The sequence below is a fragment of the Mesocricetus auratus genome, unplaced genomic scaffold, assembly GCF_017639785.1.
Source record: "Mesocricetus auratus isolate SY011 unplaced genomic scaffold, BCM_Maur_2.0 Super-Scaffold_100676, whole genome shotgun sequence".
Classification (NCBI taxonomy): Eukaryota; Metazoa; Chordata; class Mammalia; order Rodentia; family Cricetidae; genus Mesocricetus; species Mesocricetus auratus.
In genome coordinates this window covers 27,993,888-28,014,934 of record NW_024429266.1, presented here as the reverse complement: position 1 = coordinate 28,014,934, position 21,047 = coordinate 27,993,888, and the positions used below count along the sequence as shown (strand labels likewise).

The window sequence follows — 21,047 nt, the reverse complement described above, 5'->3', positions numbered from 1 at the left end:
TATAACTTGCTTTGATAAGAAGAACAATACTCAAAGCAAAGCAAGTCGAGTTTTGGTGTGCTGGGACTTGTCCACCCCCTTGCTATCTTGGCAACCCCAAAGCCACAATGGTGATTCACCCTGCCTTAAAATGCACATGACTTTCACCGGGCGTTGGTGGCACACGCCTTTAATCCCAGCACTCGGGAGGCAGAGGCAGGCAGATCTCTGTGAGTTCGAGGCCGGGCTGGTCCGACAGCCTCCAAAACAACACAGAGAAACCCTGTCTCTTAAAACCAAAAAATATATATATATATATATGCACATGACTTTCTCACTTCCACCTCAGCAAACAGCAAGAGGTAACTGAAGCTCTTAGCTGTAAATGCAGGAATGAATGAATCAGTTGCACAGAAAATTACTACACATAATGCAGGCACATGGAATTGTGAATAAATAAATATTATTTTAAACAACAGATTTTCAGGTTGATTATTTAAAGAACTAAAGGTATCTAATAAGTGCCCCAAATCACCTATTTTCTTAACCCTAAAGTCAGGAATATAATCTTTGCTTTCCTCTATTAGTGGGTAATTGTTTTAGTTCTAGATCATAATGCATTAATGAATGATGAAGTCAATGACAGATTACAATTAATAACTCTGTTTTGTGCTGTGTTTGTGAGACAGGACTTTACTATATGGCTCAGGCCTCACCCAGAACTTATAAGCCCTTCTGCTTCAGCTTCCAAAGTGCTGTGCAGGCCTGCGCCATCACACCTAGCTAACAATTAGCAAGTCTGTAGGATGAAATAGTAGTGCAAGGCCTGGACTTAATTCCCAGCAAAGAAACACACACACACACACACACACACACACACACACACGTATATGCATATGTATATATATATGATATTATTTCATTATAACAAGTGTGTCTGAGTGTACATGTATACATTCATAAGTCCCCTACCACACACACATAAAATTCCAGGAAGGAATTTAAACACCCCCCTCCTTTTGTTATGGGTTAAGGAGAAAAAAATCTAAAGACTGCTTTATCAGAATATAGAGTAGCTTAAAAAGTATAAATTTACATACATCCTTTTTTAAATCTTTTCTGTAAAAATTACCTACTATATATTTCATCTGGATATTCAGATCTATAATACATAATAAAAACTAAATTTTGGCCGGGCGTTGGTGGCACACGCCTTTAATCCCAGCACTTGGGAGGCAGAGGCAGGCGGATCTCTGTGAGTTTGAGGCCAGCCTGGTCTACAAGAGCTAGTTCCAGGACAGCCTCCAAAGCCACAGAGAAACCCTGTCTCGAAAAACCAAAAAAAAAAAAAAAAAAAACTAAATTTTACAAATTTATAAAACTGAAAATTTACCTATAAGAGTTAGATTATTTTATACATAAGAGAATATGCATCAATAGAAGCATTAGTTTGATGATTTAGTTAATTAATGACCTACAGTCATTTTCATCCATCCTAATCAATAATTCTTTGCTCACCTTCTACCATCAAGCAAACGTTATTTTCGTCTACTGAAGGGCCCATGCAAACCATACCCAGCAGTTCCATCAGCTGCTTCTGGAGAGAATAGGCCTCCCTGAAAAGAGCCTGGAGAAGGTCTGACACTAGGTGAAGGCTCCCAGAATACAAAGATTCGGTATTCTGCTCACAAAACATCAAAAGGAGAGAAACAGATCACAAACAGCTCAAAATTCAAATTTAATTTAGTGCATACTATTAGAGACCAAGATCTTAAGTTTAATGTTCTGACAGAATCACACTGTATTAAATGCACTTTGATAGATTCAAGAATGTAAAAAGTGCACATTTTAGCACCCCATCACCACACACAAGTCTAGTTAATGAGCAATTTGTCATTACCCAACAAAACTGCCTGTGCATACACATTCTTAAGCCATCTTTCATGCTTTCAAGCTGCCTCATAATGTTACAATGGACTGGGTTAAGTAACCCCCTTTGCTAACAGAACAATTCCAAGATTCCTGTGGTTAAACATAAATCTTAACCATTATTTTTTCTTTAGGAAGGAGAAACTCAATTCCAAAACACTTTTTAGTCACTTGTGAAACAATGTGTCTATCTTCACACCACAGAAAAGTCTATCCTGGTAACACCAACTAAAATGTAAAATCTTATGCATAAACACTTATTCAGCACTTCTGCCAACAGATTCCAGGCAAAGTAAACTCTACATAGATCCATCACTCACCTTACAATGCACAAATGTCTCCTTGATTATATGCAGGATGGATGAGGGAAGACTATGAATATTTTCTAGAATGATGGAGTCCTGTGTGGTACAGACATGCTGAACACATTCGGTAAGGCGTCCTAAGATCTGCACCATTGTCTAGAAATAAAGATTGGTTCAAGATACACTTTTATGTGAGCGACAAAGTAGTTTGTTAGACAGCATTCCGAGTGCTAGACCTACAGCAGTGACAACAGTCTGTGCCTCTCACTCTATCAGACCACCACTTAGAATCATGACCCAATTCAGGGGCTATCTTAATCTGTCTTCTAAGATACCTAATATAAAATTATATAAAAATTTCAGAAATTCTTTCAATATTTACTTAAGCTCATAAATGTAATTTCAGAATTATGCCATTTCATAAAGAATAACTGGTATGTCTTGGTTTTTTGTTGTTGTTGTTGTTTTGTTTTTGTTTTTTGAGAACAAGATTTCATTCTCTAACCCTGATTGTCCTCAACTCATAGTAATCTTCTGGCGTCAACCTCCCTAATACAATAGGCAGGCATTAGACACCACCCCTGGTACAAAAAACGTCTCACTTTATATTTGAGACAGGATCTCATTATACAACCCCATCTGCCCTTAAACTCAAGCATCTCCTGCCTTAAGCAAGTCACAAAACCCAGCTCCATTCTCTTTCTAATGTACCTACTTACTTACTTGTAAAATATTCCTTAAGGTGACCTGGATTTCTAAATTTTGGCTTGAGAGTTCTCCAGCTTGAGTGTTTAACTCATACATCATTCCATCAAACAATTTTATAGTCTGTGAAAACAAATCAGCTTATAAACAGGAATAGAAATCACTAAAAAAAAGGCTTATCTTTGAAGGAAAAACAAAGACAACAAAATGATCTGATTATTCATTAGTAACTCCTATCCACTGTCACAGTTTACCACTGTTCCTAATTTAAAAGTACTTCTACAACAGAGTCCCTAAACATAGCCTCGCCCTTTGCTTTTGATTTCTGTGGTGTCAATGTATTTAGTAATAGAAAAAGAACTCATTCAAAGTTCATCTGGTGGTGTAACAAGCACAAGTACTACTCTGTACAATAAAGACCTTAATCAACCAAAACTCCTGTGGCATTTATAAGATCATTTCTTGGTATTGATTATGAATTTATACTGAGTCTTACATTTAGAACCCATTTATATAGCTTATTTTGTTTTTGTGAGACAAGGTTGCGCAGCTTGTGTCCGAGAATGTGCGGAGGGTGTCAGGGATTAACAACACAGAGACTCGTTCAACGGTGTAAAGAAAACTTTAAGCAGGCCCCAAAAAGGCTCAAGAAAACTTCCCAAGAAAGGTCTCCCTCCAGTAAAGCTTCTGCTCTCTCCTCTCCCCTAACTGGTTCTGCTCTGACACCAAAAACTGATCTGGGTGTGTCAGAAGAGGCAGTTAGTCTTTGGACAAGGTCGAGGTCAGGGAGGTTCCCGTGGGCCAGCCCTTTTCAGGAACTTATTGCCCTGGGCATTGTATTGTTTTTAGTAAATATGTTTTTATTAAACATTGTCTGACAGCTGCCTACTCCCAGGCTAATGGGGAAGTGGGTCTCTAAACAAGGTCTGATGTTCCCACACAGGGTCTTTCTATATAGCTCAGGCTGTCCTGGTACTCTCTGAGTAGACCAGGCTAGCCTCAAACTCAGATCTGCCTGCCTCTGTCATCCCACCAGGCAGTACTCATTTACATTTTAACTAGTTCAACCTTTTAGATAGAAAAATCACCCAATGGTAATGAACTCACAAATAAAAACATCATGTAACTAGATTTATGTAGCCCCAAACTCCACACATCACAATGAAATGTTACACCACAGAACAGCTTTATATACAAAAAGTTTACTTGTATTATACCTCTAGTCTATGAAGGATATCTTGAATTAGTACAAACAGTGAACTACTTTTACTACTTATTTGTACTTGAATACTTGATAGGTTAGAGAATTAAGGAAATTAGGAACAGATTATATAAAGTTAAGACCAGATTTTAAAAACTTCTACAGTGTATAAATTAACATGAAACTGTACCTTTGGTAAAATTTGGGAAAACAAAGTCTGTTCCAGTGTCAGGTGATTCATATGAGGTAAAAACATATCAATAATGATTCTCAAAATTCCTATAAAGGAAAATAACATTTTGTAAAAATATCATACCATGTCAGTCAATAAGTCATTGTATCAAATGAGAATGAGTAAGTAATGTCAACCCAAAGTTTTAAAGTCACAGACCATATTCTACAGAGAAACATAAGTATTTCACCGTAAAACATATAATAGAAAAAAAGTTACATCCAGCAACTGAAGAAAAGCTAAAGAAGTTAAATGGGTATAGATGCCTCTACCCATCGAGATCTACCACCATAAAAATATTTATAAAAAACATGTTTCCAATGTGATAAAAATTCAAATTTTAACAGTTATATAGACAGATATATATAATGCCTCATAGCTGGGCTGACAGAAATGTAAGGAATGAAATGAGACAGTTCCCATCATAATCTTTTCTCTAAAAGTGATTCTGTCTGTATATATTTTGTATGTGTAAGTTCATGCATACACATGCCAGAGCATTCATGAACATCAGAAAACAGATTTCTTATAAGAAATCATGAAACAGATGGAGAAGAGAATAAAAATTTTCCAAATGACAAATTTGTCCCCATCTATAGTCTAGACAATGAGCTTTTTATAACTCAAGAGTATTTTCTAAATGGCACTAAATATGCTAAAAAGCTGAAGGTTCTAACAGACTAAATGGTGTCTTATCTTGGTCCGATTCACATCATGAAATTTTCAATATGCTTATGCATCATCAAAAATGAAATTTAAAGCTTAAAAACACTATAACTGCAAAAAATTGAATCATTTTATGTAACAGGAAACTACTAAAGCTACAATAAAGATTAAAACTGAAGGTAGCATAAATCTGCAAAGTCTTATCTATTGACATACATATACACATCATATACACGAAATAATTTTACTTACGTATATGTTCAATCCAACTCTCAGAATGCTGATACATAGAGTAAATATAAATTAAGGAATAAATTCAAAAGGGACCCTTAAAATTTACCAACAACTCTAATAGACTGAAATTATACTCAAATCCTTGACTTCTTTTACCTCTGAAAATTTTATCGCTTGTCAGATAAACAAAGGTTTTGTGAAAATATTAAGGAAGAAGTTTCAAGATTACTCAGGGCTAAGTAACTTGCCAACTAAGTGTAGTCATGAAATACTTATGACTGACAGAAGTCAGTATTGCAATAATCAAGATTCTAGCTTCTACAATAGGAAGAAACCTTCCTTAGCACTCCTACCTGTTGTATCTGGATTAACTCTGCATGCTACTTATGTACCTCCTTTACCAACCTTACAAAACTGAAAATCTTCTGCTGGTAGCAGGAGCTTGCGCATTGTTGCAACTAAATTAGAATATGAGTTATTAAAAGTATAAACTATACTTGTAATCACTGAGAATTGTTAGAAATATTGTAAAAGCAGCAAGAACCTTTGTACAATGTCAACAGTTATCCATAACTCACAAAAATTCCTCTTCTGAACTTTTACTTTGCATATTTTATAACTGCAATCAAAATGAGGTAACCCAAAAATTTTCAGTGCAGGAGGATAGAATCTGCCAAATGGAATAATTCCAGTTTAAATTCAGAAATCTTGCTACTCCACAATTAAGTTATAAGTATGCAAATATTCAGACAATGACTAGACAATAAAGTAAAAAATATTAAACTAATTTTGGTAAGTGATAAGATTGTAATCTATGCACTTCCATTTGTTGTACAGAATGAAAGTAAAATATTAACATGCTGAAAAACTATTTGAGACATGTAGGCATTTTTATTGAACACATATGTGCCAGCCACTATTCTCAATGGTGAGGATAAAACAGTGAGCAAAACCAAATGCCTGCCTCTACTCTTGACAATGCAGTTAGGGGAAAAAAACAGGGAAGGAGCAAATAAGTTAAGGATCAAATGGTCTCCAGAAAACAGTAAACAATGTTATAAATTTAATAGGGTTGTATGCTAGCTAGTTTTATGTTAAACTGACACAAGCAAGAGTCATTTGGAAGGGACTCTAAATTGAGAAAATGCCTTCATAAGATTTGCCTGTAGGCCTGTAGACCAGACTGTAGTGCACCCCCATCCCTTTATTGAAAAGATTCTTTTCTCACACAATATATCCTGATTACAGTTTTCCCTCCCTATACTCCTCCCAGCTCCTCCTTCCCTCTCCTCCCATCAGGATTTACTCCCTTTCTCTCTCTCATTTGAAAAAAACAAGCTTCTAAGAGATTAACAAAACATAAATAAATTATAGTAAGATAAAACAAAAACCATCATATCAAAGTTGGACAAGACAAATCAAAAGTGGGAAAAAAATTCCCAAGAGAAAGCACAAGAATAAGACCCACTCATTTAGACACTCAGAAAGATACTAAGCATGTGTCTGTGAGTTCATATGAGCTTTGCTCAATTGATTTGTTGTACATTTTCTTAATCCATGGTTGATGTGGAAAAGCCCAGCTCACTTTGACCAGTACCACTTCGCTGGGCTATAAAGAAAGCACTCTTGGGTGCTATAAGACAGCAGACGGGGACTGGAGAAATGGCTTAGGGTTATGTGCACTGGCTGTTCTTCCAGAATTCAATGCCCGGCAACCACATGGTGGCTCTCAACCATCCATAATGAGTTCTGGTACCCTCTTCTGGTCTACAGACATACATGCAGACAGAACACTGTATTCATAATAAACCTTCAAAAGAAAGGATGCAGATGGAGCAAGCCAGTAAGCAATCCTGCTCCCTAGGAGCTCTGCTTGAGCTTCAGTCTGGACTTCCTTTGATGACGGACTAGGATACAGAGCTGCAAGCTGAAATAACCCTTTTATTCCCAAGATGATTTTGGTAACAGTATTTTACCACAGCAATGAAAGAAACTCTAATACACTTAAGTTTCAGGGAGCTACCTAAGATTGAGGGCTGTGAGAAGTAATTCACCTCTAAGGAAGTAATTCTGAGGAAGCCGGGAATGGGATGTTGAAAAGGCTGGAAAACAAATTAGGCTGAGGACAAAGACTCTGAAGTGGGTGTCAGCCTGTGGACTGAGTGTAGTAGGTATGAAGGAAGGGCGAGGTTCAAATTATGGGCAACCCTAAAGACAAGTTCAGATTGTAGTCTCAAAATTAAATTACAGAGGTAATGGTGAAGGAGAAATAAAGTGAGTTGTTCTTGACAAGATCGGACTCAAGAAGAACTGTGTAGAAACAAGGAAAATGTTACTAGTCCAAAGTGTAAAGACTGGAATCACTGAGACAGGTGGATAACTTTAGAATCAGAAACAACAATCTGCTGGCTACAAGAGTATTCAAGGTTTACTTGCAGAAGAAAACCTGGAAATGAGATCTGAGTTCTCAGTAGGTAGCAAGGTAAGATAGAAATGGTGCTTTGGATTTTGTAAAAATGCCTGTAAAACTGACGGGAGAAAAGCACTGTATCCAAAAAGACAGCCCTTCCAGGCTGGCACACATATAATTCTAGCGTGGCAGACACCGGATCAGTGCAAACTCAAGACTACCCTGCTTTGGGTAGCTAGCACCAGGCCAGCGGGGCTACAGAGCAAGACCTTAACTAAAAACCAAAGTTACTCCTTATTTGCACAAGCAGTATAAAAATCGGACACACTGGATTTTGCTATGGAATGAGTTCAACGTGCTAGAAATACTTAAGTTATAATGATTGTGAAACATCATTCATGCAGGGTTTGCACTCTATAGAGAAAGTGATGGTCTTTTGGTTTTGGAGGTGTGTGTGTGTGCAATTTTATACAGAAGGTGGAATCAAATACTAAAATCACCTTTTAACACGAAGGGCGTAGGCTTCCAGTTACAATCACAAACACAAAGCATGATGCTAGTTATCTTTTGCACCTGTCAGTGCACAACTCCCAAACCTGAAGCAGAGCCTTCTAAAAAGGAAAACAGGTTCGAAGGGGGCAAGCATTTTTGTTGTTGTTGTTGTTGTTTACCGAATATCCTTTAGAGATATGCTCCCACAGAATAACTACGACTACATCCTTCAACTCTCACACTTAGACACCGAGCGCCAGCGCTGGCAGGGACGCCCAGGCCTGGCATCTGTGTCCCCCAGTTGGCAGCGGGCGCGGCCCATGGAAAAACTAAGGAATGGAGGAACAAACAGGCGTGAGAACGCCAGTCGTCTTCAAACGTTCCAGGCGCCGTGGTCCGACAATGCCTGGGCCCTGCACCCACCGCTGTCCTCGCCCCCTCCACCGCCACCTCGCCACAGGCCGCCCGCTTCAGTGAGGCGGGGGCTCGCGGCCCGCCCCTCCGCGTCCTCCAAGGATATGAGGAGCCGGGGCAGCACCGAAGGCAGTTCCCGGCGGCACACGTCCCGTGGCCAGCTGTCGAGTTCATCCAGCAAGTCCCTTCTCGCCTCCACCTCGGCGTCCTGAGACATGCTCTCGCCGTCAGCCACGGGCGACAGAGAACCGCTCCCGCCACAAGTTAGAACGGCGATCACGCCGACCCAGCGGGCTTTGAGAGCGCCCCGCCCACACCAAACCATAGAGAGGAGGCCCCTCCTCCCCACGCGTCGGAGTCTTCTCTAGCCATCGGAGGACTCGTCTCTCTGGTGTGCCCTGCGTGCTGACGGTGAGCTTCGCCACGAGCTCCGGACGGACGCCGCGCACGCCTTTCTCCCTGATGTCTGTTCTGTCATTGGAGTGCCGAGACCAGAAGTCCTCAGGTTTGTTACCCTCAGTGCCGGGGGCTTTGAGACTCTGCGCGTAGGGTGAGCTGGACCTGTAACCACAGTGCGGACGGTTGGAAAGTAGGAATAATTTTAGTAGTGCGAGTTCTTCCTCTGTACAGCTCCTAAAAATGAACTAAGATCCTACCTTTTAGGAATATGCAAACTAAAACGGGTGTTATAAAAAGTCTGACACATTGCCGAAAGTGTTTCTGTGCGGTTGATTTTACTGTCTACAATCCTAGCTTGTATTCCTTCAGTCTCGTGCCGTCCAGAATTACGGATGAATTTACAAACACCAAGATCACACCTGTACGTGTCTGAAAATGGATGTTCTTCTTACCCAAATAAGACCTTGAACTGTTTTTGGAGGCAGATTAACAGACAGAGATAAAGATTGTCAGAAATTTAGGGGGCACAAGGTCACTAAAAGACACCGAGGTGGCCCAGAACACATCAGCTAGTCTGTCCTGTCGAAAAAATCTTGGGCTTTATTTTTTGTTCTGGTAGAGGTGGTTGCTGTTATAGCAGTTATTTTGCTTGATTTGTATTTTATCTTCTCCTTATGAATACTTAAGACATCTGTGTTTATTTCCCCAACACACACAACACAGCTTTTTAAATAATCATCATTTTCTCCATCCCTCTCTCCTCTCTCTCTCTCTCTCCCCCTCTCTTTCCCTTCCCCACTTCCAGGGCTGGATTGAAAGAGGAACAAAGGCCTCTGGAAAGTTTTTGGAAGCCTCTCTAAATATATCCAGGGGTGAATAAGCAGCTAACAGACATTGATCCCAACGGAAGTAATTGATTGTGTTGACTCAGTTAGTCCATTAAATCCCATCTAGAAGAGAATGGCCTTTCAATTCAACTTTAGTATAGAAGAAGATCTGGAAAACAAATTAATGCCCCGTGGAGATGGAACTTTGATCCTGGATTCATCAAAAGAATCACCAGTCTCAAAAGGTCAGAAGGGAAAGCAGGATAGAATGAGTTCTGCAGAACTGTCAGACTCGCTTCCAGATGACTGGAGAGAACGCTCCTCCATGGGAAAAGCAGCTTCCTCTGAAGACACTGACAGCTCACTCAGTGCAGCTGAACCTTCAGGTGACCCAGAAGCATGTGAGAAACAGCCCTTCCTGAGAGCTGCTAAAGAACACGACATGCCCAAAGATTTAAATCAAGTCTTGGAAAATAAGGTTATGGAAATGTTGCCAGGTTCCCAGAATGTTAACATAGCAGTAGTGAAAACCATCTTGTTGAAAGAGCAATTCCCTGGAGAAAACATAGTTTCAAAAAGTTTTTCTTCTCATTCTGACCTGATTCCAGGTGTTTACGAAGGAGGCTTAAAAATCTGGGAGTGTACCTTTGATCTCTTGACTTATTTCACAAAGGCCAGGGTGAAATTTGCTGGGCAAAAAGTGTTGGATCTTGGCTGTGGATCAGGGTTGCTTGGAATAACTGCAGCCAAAGGAGGAGCCAGAGAAGTTCATTTCCAAGATTATAACAGTTTGGTGATTGATGAAGTGACCTTACCTAATGTGGTTGCTAACTTCCCTTTGCAAGATGAGGGCAATGATGTAGATGAGCCAGATGGGAAAAGACAAAGGAAGTCAAAAGTAGCCCAAGAAGAATGTAAATGTCGGTTTTTCTCTGGGGAGTGGTCTGAATTTTGTAAGCTTGTATTAAGTGAAAAACTGTTTGTGAAATATGACCTCATTCTCACCTCAGAAACCATTTATAATCCAGATTATTACAGTACTTTGCATGAAACAGTCCTCAGACTGTTGAGTAGGAATGGCCGGGTGCTTCTGGCCAGCAAAGCACATTATTTTGGTGTTGGTGGTGGTGTTCATCTTTTTCAGAAGTTTGTAGAAGAAATGGGTGTGTTTGAGACCAAAACACTTGAAATAATTGATGAAGGTCTCAAGAGGTTCCTAATTGAAGTGACTTTTAAGTACCCCAGTTGATATGCACTGAATGGTGGCATAATGGAATAAAGAGAATAACCCAGAACGTGTACCTGTGTGGTTTCTATTTAACTATTTTTTTTCTGAAATTGTGGCATTTTTATGGTTCTGCTTATTGAAATAGTAAGCCGAGTGTAGCAGCAGCCTTGTGTTTTCTATGTAAAACAAGTTTCCCTGAGAGTTTGATAAGCTCTTGAATCACTTTGTATGAAAGCTCTCTCTCCGTCTTCATTCTATTTGACCTTTCTCCAACCTGACACTCCATAGACATGCTCCCATTCCTACCAACCTTGTGAATCTCTCTACAGTCTGTGTTAGTTCCTTGTTTACATGACTTGTCTGGCTAGATTATTAAGGACTCCTGCATCCCTGAGTAATGCTGAATTTAAGTGTTTGGTTGAAGGCCTATGTAGCTAGTTGTGTAAAAGCATTAGCATGCTGGGTAGTTGAATTTGCATTCAAATGAACACACAAGAATCTGACACAGAATGTGGAAATGGCTGGGTATGTGGCTTGGTGGTAGAGCACTTGCTATCCTGAAGGAGACCCTAGGTTCCATTCCCAGAACTTCAACAATAACAACAAAATGTACAGGTGGTAATAGAAGGAACAGTACTGAAAGTTAAGTCTCACCCCTGTAAGTCAAGTCTGAGACCCTGGGACCATGGTATGAGGGAAGAACGACTTCAGATTCTGGGCTGTAACCTCAAGGAAGGAAGAGAGGGTAGAAACATTGTACTGCTTTGATTGAGTCTGGTACAAAAATTTTCATATGACTTCTAAAATTGAGATCTGTCATGTTATCTAAACTTTTTCTTTCTTGAAGGAACCCTAAGTCAACTGTGTCTGAGATTTGATGTAGTAATTATTAGAGCCCTGACGACTAGGTACCACATTTGTATAGTATTTTGCCTAATAATTATACTCTTGCATGTCATCCTCAGTTATGAAAACTAATAGTTTGCAACATTTACAGCATTTATTATATGCACAGCTGACAAGAGTTATATAATACTATTATTTAATGCTTATAATAGCAGTAGCTTAGGTTATAAAAACTACCCTCGCTGTATAGATAAGTTGAGACTCAGAAAGTTAAGTTGGCCTAATCACATGTTTTATTTATTTTGTGGGGGGTGTGGCTTGCTGTGTAACACAGTCTATCAATCTACTGACTATGTAGCACAGGTTGGCCCTGAACCCACAATAAACCTGTCTCAGCCTCCCTAGTGTTGTGTTTATAGGCAAGGACTATCATGCCCTGTGTGAGTCAGAATCTTAAGTCCTTTAAAAAACTTTACAGTTTTAGGCAACTAGATGTCTCAACATATCAGTGCCTGTTTTGGTCATCAATCTTGATACTCTTACTCAGGAATGAAGGTTAAAGGTACATCTCCACAAATCCCATATATGCATATGTATGTATCCCTAATGTTTATGAAATTATATATGTTTCCTCACTTTTTGGAACACTTTTATTATATATCTAAATTAGAAACAAGCTTGCTTCCTATGTCAGTCCCAGCTCCCTCTCCCTCTCCCTCCCCTCCACACCCACTTCTCCCCACTCCACCCCCACCCAATCCCCACTTCATTCCCCAGGGAGGGTAAGGCCCTCCATGGGAGATCTCTAGAGTCTGTCATTTCATTTCAGGGAGGGCCTAGGTCCTCCCCCAAGTGTCCTGATTTAGAGAGCATCCCTCATTGTGGCATGGGTGCCCAAAGTCCATTTGTGTGCCAGGGATATATACTGATCTACTACCCAAAGCCCCATAGAATGCCTACGTCTCCTCAGTGACACCAACATTCAGGGGGTCTGGATCAGTCCCATGTTGGCCCCTCAGCCATCATTTTGGGATCCAAAATCTCCCCCTTGTTCGGGTCAGCTGTTTCTCTGGGTTTCAACACCCCAGTCTTAACCCTTTTGCTCATCACTCCTCCATCTCTGTCACTGGGATTCAGAAGTTCAGTTCAGTGTTAAGCTGTGGGTGTCTGTCTCTGCTTCTGTCTGTCACTGAATGGAGGTTCTAGGATGGTCGTCAAAATCATTATCAGGGAGGGGCATTTAAGGTAGTCTCTCCACTATTGCTTATTTTGCCAGTTGGTGTCATCCTTGTATATCTCTGGAGTTCTCACTAGTGCCAGATCTCCCCTCAAACCTAGAATGACTCCCTCTATTATGGTATCTCTCGTCCTGCTCTCCTCTATTCTTCCCCCAGCTCAACCTTCCTGCTCCCCCCATGTCCTTCTCTCCCCTCCTCTTCTCCCCCTTTCTCTGGCTCCCTCTCCCGTCCCCCCCCCCCATGCTCCTAATCTGCTCAGGAGATCTTGCCTCATTTCACCTTCTCTAGGATACCATGCATATCTCTTGTAGGGTCCTTCCTGTTTCCCAGACTCTCTGGCAGTGGGATTGTAGGCTGGCACTCCCCAGTCCATGTCTAAAATCCATATATGAGTGAGTACATACCATGTTTGTCTTTTTGTGACTGGGTTACCTCACTCAGGATGGTTTCTTCTAGTACCATCCATTTGCCTGCAAATTTCAATATTCCATTGTTTTTGTTTCCCCACAAAATAGTACTCCATTGTGTAAATATACCACATTTTCTCTATCCACTCTTCAATTGAGGGGTATCTAGGTTCCTTCCAGGTTCTGGCTATTACAAATAGTGTTGCTATAAACATAGTGGAACCGATGTCCTTGTTGTATGAATGTGCATCTTTTGGGTATATGCCTAAGAGTGGAATTACTGGGTCCCATTTTCCTGAGGAATCTCCATACTGATTTCCATAGTGTCTGTACCAGTTGGCACTCCCACCAGCAGTGGAGGAGTGTACCCCTTTCTCCACATCCTCTTCAGCATAAACTTTCATTGGTGTTTTTGATTTTAGCCATTCTGACAAGAGTAAGATGGTATCTCAGAGTTGTTTTGATTTGCATTTCCCTGATGGGTAAGGATGTTGAGCACTTTCTCACTTGCCTCTCAGACATTTTAGACTCCTCTATTGAGAATTCTCTGTTTAGTTCTGTAGATGACTTTTTAATTGGATCCTTTGGTGCTTTGGAGACTTGCTTCTTGAGTTCTTTTTAGATTTTGGAGTTAAGCCCTCTGTCAGATATGGGATTAGTGAATATCTTTTCCCATTCTGTGGACTGCCTTTTTGTCTTGTAGAATTATACAGGTTTGTTGTGGCTATATTGGGTCTTTTGTTTTTCCATGTAAAGTTGATAATTGTTCTTTCAAGATCTGTGAAGAATTGTGCTGGGATTTTGATAGGGATTCCATTGAATCTGTAGATTGCTTTTGGGAAGATTGCCATTTTTACTATGTTGATCCTACCTATCCAAAGGCATGGGAGAGCTTTCCATTTTCTGGTGTCTTCTATAATTTCTTTCTTTAAAGACTCAAAATTCTTGTGATACCCGTCTTTCACTTGTTTGGTTAGTGTAACCCCAAGGTATTTTATGTTGTTTGTGGCAATTGTAAAGGGTGATGTTTCTCTGATTTTTTTCCTCAGCCCTTTTATTGTCTGTATATAGTAGGGCTACTGATTTTCTTGAGTTGATCTTGTATTCTGCCACTTTGCTGAAGGTATTTGTCAGCTGTAGGAGTTCCCTGATAAGACTTTTTTGGGTCACTTATGTAAACTATCATATCATTTGCAAATAGTGAAAGTTTGACCTCTTCCTTTCCAATTTGTATCCCCTTTATCTCCTTTTGTTGTCGTGTTGCTCTAGCTAGAACTTCAAGGTATGGAGAGAGTGGACATCCTTGTCTTGTTCCTGATTTTAGGGGAATCATGCCAGGTTTCTGTCCATTTACTTTGATGTTGGCTGTTAGTTTGCTGTATATAGCTTTTATTATGTTTAGGTATGTTCCTGTTATCCTGGATCTCTCCAAGACTTTTATCATGAAGGGGTGTTGGATTTTGTCAAAGGCTTTTTCAGCATCTAGTGAGATGACCATGTGATTTTTGTTTCTCAGCTTGTTTATATGGTGGATTACATTGATGGATTTTTGTATGTTGAATCATCTCTGCATCCCTGGGATGAAGCCTACTTGATCATGGTGGATTATTTTTCTGATGTGTTCTTGGATTCGACTTGCTAGTATTTTATTGAGTATTTTTGCATCAATATCCATGAGGGAAATTGGTCTGTAGTTCTCTTAGTTTGTCTTTGTGTGGCTTGGGTACCAAGGCAATTGTAGCCTTGTAAAGAGAGTTTATGATGGTGAACCTCCTGCTTCTATTGTGTGGAACACTTTGAGGAGTATTGGAATTAGTTCTTCTTTGATTTTCTAGTATAATTCTGTACTGAAGCCATCTGGGCCTGGGCTTTTTTTGGTTGGGAGACTTTTGATGATTGCTTCTATTTCAATGAGGGTTATAGGTCTGTTTAGATTGCTTATCTGTTCTTGATTTAGTTTTGGCAAGTGATAACTATCCAGAAAATTGTTCATTTCCTTTAAATTTTAGAATTTTGCGGAATACAGGTTTTCAAAGTATGTCCTGATGATTCTCTGGGTTTCCTCAGTGTCCATTGTTATGTCCCCCTTTTCATTTCTGGTTTTGTAAAATAGCGTGCTCTCTCCCTCTGCTTTTTGGTTAGTTTGGATAAAGGTTTGTCTATCTTGTTGCTTTTCTCAAAGAATCAACTCTTTGTTTCATTGATTCTTTGTAATATTTTCCTGGTTTCTACTTTATTGATTTCAGCCCTCAATTTGATTATTTCCTGGTGTCTACTCCTCCTTGGTGAGTTTGCTTCTTTTTGTTCTAGAGCTTTCAGTTGTGCTAATAATTCTCTAATGTGACTGTTCTCCAGTTTCTTCATGTGGGCACTTAGTGCTATGAACTTTCCTCTCAGCACTGCTTTCAAAGTGTCCCATAAGTTTGGTATCTTTAATTTTTTTATTTCTTCCTTGACCCAGGCATGGTGGAATTGTGCATTGTTCAATTTCCATGAGTTTGTAGGGTTTCTGCGTTTTGTGTTGTTGTTGAATTCTAATTTTAATACATGTTGGTCTGATAAGATACAGGGGGTTATTCCAATTTTTTTTTGTATCTGTGGAGGTTTGCTATGTTTCCAATTATGTAGTCAATTTTAGAGTAGGTTCCATGTGGCGCTAAGAAGAAGGTATATTCTTTTGTGTTTGGATGGAATGTTTTATAGATGTCTGTTAAACCCAGTTGGGTCATAACTTCTGTTAGTTCTTTTTCTTCTTTGTTAAGTTTCTGTCTGGAGGTCCTGTCTACTGGTGAGAGCAGAGTGTTAAAGTCTCCTACTACTAGTGTGTGAGATCTTATATGTGATTTGAGCTTTAGTAATGTTTCTTTCATGAATGTGGGTGCCTTTGTATTTGGGGCATAGATGTTCAGAATTGAGATTTCATCTTGATGGACTTTTCCTGTGATGAATATGAAATGTCTTTCTTCATCTCTTTTGATTGATTTTAATTTGAAGTCTAATTTGTTAGATACTAGGATTGCTATACCAGCTTGTTTCTTGGGTCCGTTTGATTGGAAAATCTTTTCCCAACCCTTAACTCTGAGGTAAGGTCTGTCTTTGAGGCTGAGGTATGTTTCTTGTATGCATCAGAAGAATGGGTTCTGTCTTCGTATCCATTCTGTTAGTCTGTGTCTTTTTATAGGCAAGTTGAGACCGTTGATATTGAGGGATAATAATGACCATTGATTATTGATTATTGTTTGTTTTTGATTTATTAGTGGTAGTGTTATTGTGTGTAGGTTTTCCTCCCTTTTTCTTTTAGTGTTTGGTAAAGTAGGATTATCTATTAACTATGTATTTGTGTGTGTAGTTATCTTTGTTGGGTTGAAGTTTTCCTTCCAGTAATTTCTGTAGGGCTGGATTCATGGATATGCATTGTTTAAATCTGGCTTTGTCATGGAATAGTTTGTTTTCTCCATCTATGGTAATTGAAAGCTGTGCTGGACACAGTAGTCTGGGCTGGCATCCTTGTTCCCTTAGTGCTTGTAGGACATCTGTCCAGGATCTTCTGGCTTTCATAGTTTCCATTAAGAAGTCGGGGTGAAACAATACAGAGAAACCCTGTCTTGTAAAAAAACAAAAAAAAAAGAAGTCGGGGTGTAATTTGGATAGGTCTTCCTTTATATGCCTTTATATGTTACTTTTTCTTTAGTTGCTCTTAATATTTTCTCTTTATTCTGTAGGTTTGATGTTTTGATTATCATGTGGCAAGGGGACTTCTTTTTCTGGTCTAGCCTATTTGGTGTTCAGTAACATTCTTGTATTTTCATAGCCATATCCTTCTTTAGGTTAGTGAAATTTTCTTCTATGATCTTGTTGAATATGTTTTCTGTACCTTTGAGCTGTATTCTATTGGTTATACTTACATCTGTAGTTCCTGATCGTTCACCCAGCTTTTCTATTTCCAGCATCCCCTCATTCTGTGTTTTCCTTATTGTTTTTATTTCAGCTCTCAAGCCTTCAACTGTTTGTTTCCTTCATTTGTTTGGTTGTTTTTTCTTGGCTCTCTTTAGATTCTTTAAGAGATTTATTTCTTGAATTTTTTGGTTCATCTTTTCCTCCATTTTATGTATTTTTTTGTTTATTTTTTTCTTCTATTTCTTTAAGGGATTTTCTCATTTCCTCATCTTCATAAAATAATTTTTAAAGTCTGTCTCTTCTGCTTCATCTATGTTGTGCTTTTCAGGTCTTGTTAGCATGGGGTCTCTAGATTCTGGTGGAGTCATATTGGTCTTTGTATTGCTGAGTGTGTTCTTATGCTGTCATCTTCCCATCCCTTCTTCCAGTGGGTGCAGGTGGGGGTCTTTCTGTCTCCACTGGTCTCCTTCTTTCCTGAAGCCGGGCATGCAGGTGTGGAGAGAGCCAGGGGTGGGGACTGGGAGGACTCACATCTTTCTTGTGTGGGCGGGTCCTCTCGATGCTGGGAGTGCCCTGAAAATTGAGGGAGTGGCTGATGGGCAGGGAAGGGGTCCCCAGGAGGTCCCAAGGTCACCTGGAGCTGGGCACGTAGGTGTGGGGGAGAGCTCTGTTTCCTCACTTTTATAAAGAAAGTAAATCAAATACTTTGACTCTTATCTGATGAATCCACAGGTGTAACAACACAGAAGACATATAGTATGCCGGATGCTTGAACAGGCATGCCATCAAACTGTCAAATGCCACAGCTAACAATTCCAGCGCCCCCACACATACACACACTTGCAGACATGTGCATACTAACTAGATAACATAATGAAGAAGCTGCTCCCAGCTGAACGGGTTAATTGAGGAGTTACAAAGCAGTAATACTTTGATAATCAGGATGATAGGCAGTATTAAAGTTTTTGAGACAAATAAGTACCTCGATTATCCAGGTAAATTAAACTCTTGATGAGAGGGTCTTCCATGAGGCCTTTCTGTAAACAATACATGCTCAAGACAAAACTTCAGCCCTAGGGAGAAGACCCAACAAAAGCAGATGATAACAAAAATGAAATTAAGTACTGGGAACTAGATAAATACAATCCCTAAAGATTATTCTGGGGTGACAGCCCAAAGGAGACACATTTCCCCAAGACATCTGCTACAAATAAGATTTGAATTTAAAATTTTGCTTATAAATCCAGTCCAAGAGAAGGATGCCTAGAAAGAGTTATGGGATAGTTTAATCATTTAAGAAAACAAATGTTCAGACATTTTACACTCTAATATCAATATCCCATAGCACATGAGATCCCATTAATATGTAACAATCAGTGGGTGTTAATTGAAATACATATTTAAAAAAAAAACCTAAAACCATACTCTCCTATCTGTAAAACAGGGCTTGTGATAGTAGCTCTGTAATTCTCTGGAGAATAATTGAATGTTAGGTATCATGGGCCAATTACACTTCCTATGTTTGAGTAAAAAAACTCCATAAGAGCCTTTTTTTTTTAAGATTTCATTTTTATTCTGTAATTGTGTGTGGAATTTTCCTTTATACTGTGTGACTAGATGTGACTGTGATTGGTATAATAAAGAAGCTGACTGCCCAATAGCTGAACAGGATAAGGTTAGGTGGGAAAGCCAAACCGAGAATGCTGGGAAGAAGAGGGGTAGAGGCAGCAGCAGAAGCAGAAAGAAACAAGTACTGAGAAAAGGTACTAAGCCACATGGCAAAGCATAGATAAGAAACATGGGTTAATCTAAAATATAAGAGATAGAAACAAGCCTGAGTTATTGGCCAAGCATTTATGATTCATATTAAATCTCTGTTGGTTATTTGGGAACTGGTGCACAGGAAAGAAACATCCTATAGGTGTGTGTGTGTGTGTGTGTGTGTGTGTGTGTGTGTGTGTGTGTGTGTGTTACACACGTGAGTGCAGTGCCAATGGAGTGGGCATTCAAAGAAAACTAAGATACTCCAGAGATGGTGTTACAAATAGTTATGAATGGCCCTACATGGGTGCTGGAGACCAAACTTAGGTTGTCTGCAAAAACGACAAGCACACCGGGCGGTGGTGGTGCACGCCTTTAATCCCAGCACTCGGGAGGCAGAGGCCGGCGGATCTCTGTGAGTTTGAGGCTGGGCTGGACCGACAGCCTCCAAGACAATACAGAGAAACCCTGTCTCGTGAAAAAACAACAACAACAAAGAACCACAAGCACTCTTAAATGCTGAGAAGTATCTTAGCCCCACCCACCCAGACTTCTTGTAATGTTTAGCAGCCATGCTTTTTCAATTGGATAGGAAGTCCTGCTCATTCTTGTTGCAGCATGGCTTATAACTCCTAGTCCAGAATTTATACTGCTCTAGAATGTATACTGCTCTCTGTCAGTCTCCATTCTCTCCCATCACACATTCACTCTGATCCAGCCCCACCCGCATTCATCACTTCCCCATTCCTAGGTCTTTTCTTTCAGAAACTTGCTTTCGTGGGTGGCTAAAGGTAGAGAGTGCATCTCATGAATATGTTTATAAACTATCTGTCCCATATGTGTTCTGTCAATTTTTTGTTTCTTCTGTGAGCCCATTCCAAAGCCCAGATCTTCTATCTTAAACAGCTTTTTGTCTGGAATCTGGACACCAAGCACTGGGGACTGTCTCTGTGCTCACCAGGAATTATGACTTTCCCATGTCCCATGGTCACAATTAATCTTCACTGTCAACTGGATTTGGAATCCCCCAGGAAACAGGCTTCTGGGCATGTCTATGAGGACATTTGGAGAAAGCATTAATCAAAGTGGAGGCACTCACCTTGAATGTAGGTGGCACTGCCTCATGATTTGTAGTCCCAGAGTGAATTAAAGGAGAAAAAAAGAGAAGTTGGTTGTGTGCCAGCATTCTGCACTCTGCTTCCTACTCTGTAATATATAAGGAGCCCTCACCACATACACCTATGGACAGCATGGCTCATGAACAGCATGAACACACTACAAATTCACTGCAATGATGAATTATTTCCTCTTAAGCCACGAACCAAAGCATCCTCATAAAATGCTTCAGATGAGCATTGTGTCACAGCTCTTAGCAAAGTAACTAATCTACATGCTGTGTGTGGGCTGTAGAGTAGGCAAGGACCTGCTTCTCACCAGAGAATGAACTTGGAGAGGAACAAGTGTGTCTTTGCTTTGTGGTACCCTCTGAAGTGTTCCATTCAGATGCTTACTCGGCACTTGGAAAAAGGAATGGCAAGGAGTATGCTACCATGATCCCAGTGCTTTGCCAGAATATCCAGATCTTACTTACAACAGCTTTGTGTCTGTTGGCTTGAGGACTTTGATAAAAGCCCACATGTATTGCCATTATGACTTGGGTTATAAGTCAGCTCAGCAGAAAAGTTGCCCTATGCTCTTAAAGAATCCAGAGATGAAGCTTCTAGAAATTTCCATGCACTAGATTCTGGATCTCTTTTACGTAGCATGAAAACCTATAGGACTTGGGGTAGGGGGAAATAAACATCTAGAAATTAGATCAGCTCACTGGCACATCCCATTCCCATTATCTGAGAATCTTCAGCAGGAGGCACATTTTT

The 21,047-nt window shown here is 39.9% G+C and overlaps 2 protein-coding genes across 4 annotated transcripts in view; one reads left to right on the top strand and one right to left on the bottom strand.

Annotated features, from left to right (window-relative positions):
* CUNH1orf112 (chromosome unknown C1orf112 homolog) overlaps nucleotides 1–8,904 on the bottom strand; it is a 40,565-nt gene extending 31,661 nt beyond the window's left edge. Inside the window, exons 1-6 of one of the 3 annotated variants that reach the window (XR_002383006.2) lie at nucleotides 8,674–8,896; nucleotides 5,270–5,309; nucleotides 4,310–4,398; nucleotides 2,937–3,041; nucleotides 2,229–2,369; nucleotides 1,498–1,660 (exon numbers count right to left, since the gene is read on the bottom strand). Coding sequence is in view for 2 of the 3 variants with exons in the window: in XM_040737342.1 (XP_040593276.1) it covers nucleotides 1,567–1,623; nucleotides 2,229–2,369; nucleotides 2,937–3,041; nucleotides 4,310–4,398; nucleotides 5,270–5,309; nucleotides 8,674–8,892 (651 nt within the window). In the remaining variant the exon portion in view is untranslated. Of the gene's footprint in view, nucleotides 1–1,497; nucleotides 1,661–2,228; nucleotides 2,370–2,936; nucleotides 3,042–4,309; nucleotides 4,399–5,269; nucleotides 5,310–8,673 lie in introns of those variants that run through there. The other 2 variants (XM_005071473.4, XM_040737342.1) reach the window with 2 other exon arrangements.
* Nucleotides 8,905–8,941: 37 nt separating this feature from the next.
* On the top strand, nucleotides 8,942–11,088 carry Mettl18 (methyltransferase like 18). The gene is made up of 2 exons (XM_005071367.4): nucleotides 8,942–9,072; nucleotides 9,772–11,088. The coding sequence occupies exon 2, from the start codon at nucleotides 9,927–9,929 to the stop codon at nucleotides 11,040–11,042; it is 1,116 nt and encodes a 371-aa protein (XP_005071424.1). The 5' UTR covers nucleotides 8,942–9,072; nucleotides 9,772–9,926; the 3' UTR covers nucleotides 11,043–11,088.
* Nucleotides 11,089–21,047: the final 9,959 nt, after the last annotated feature.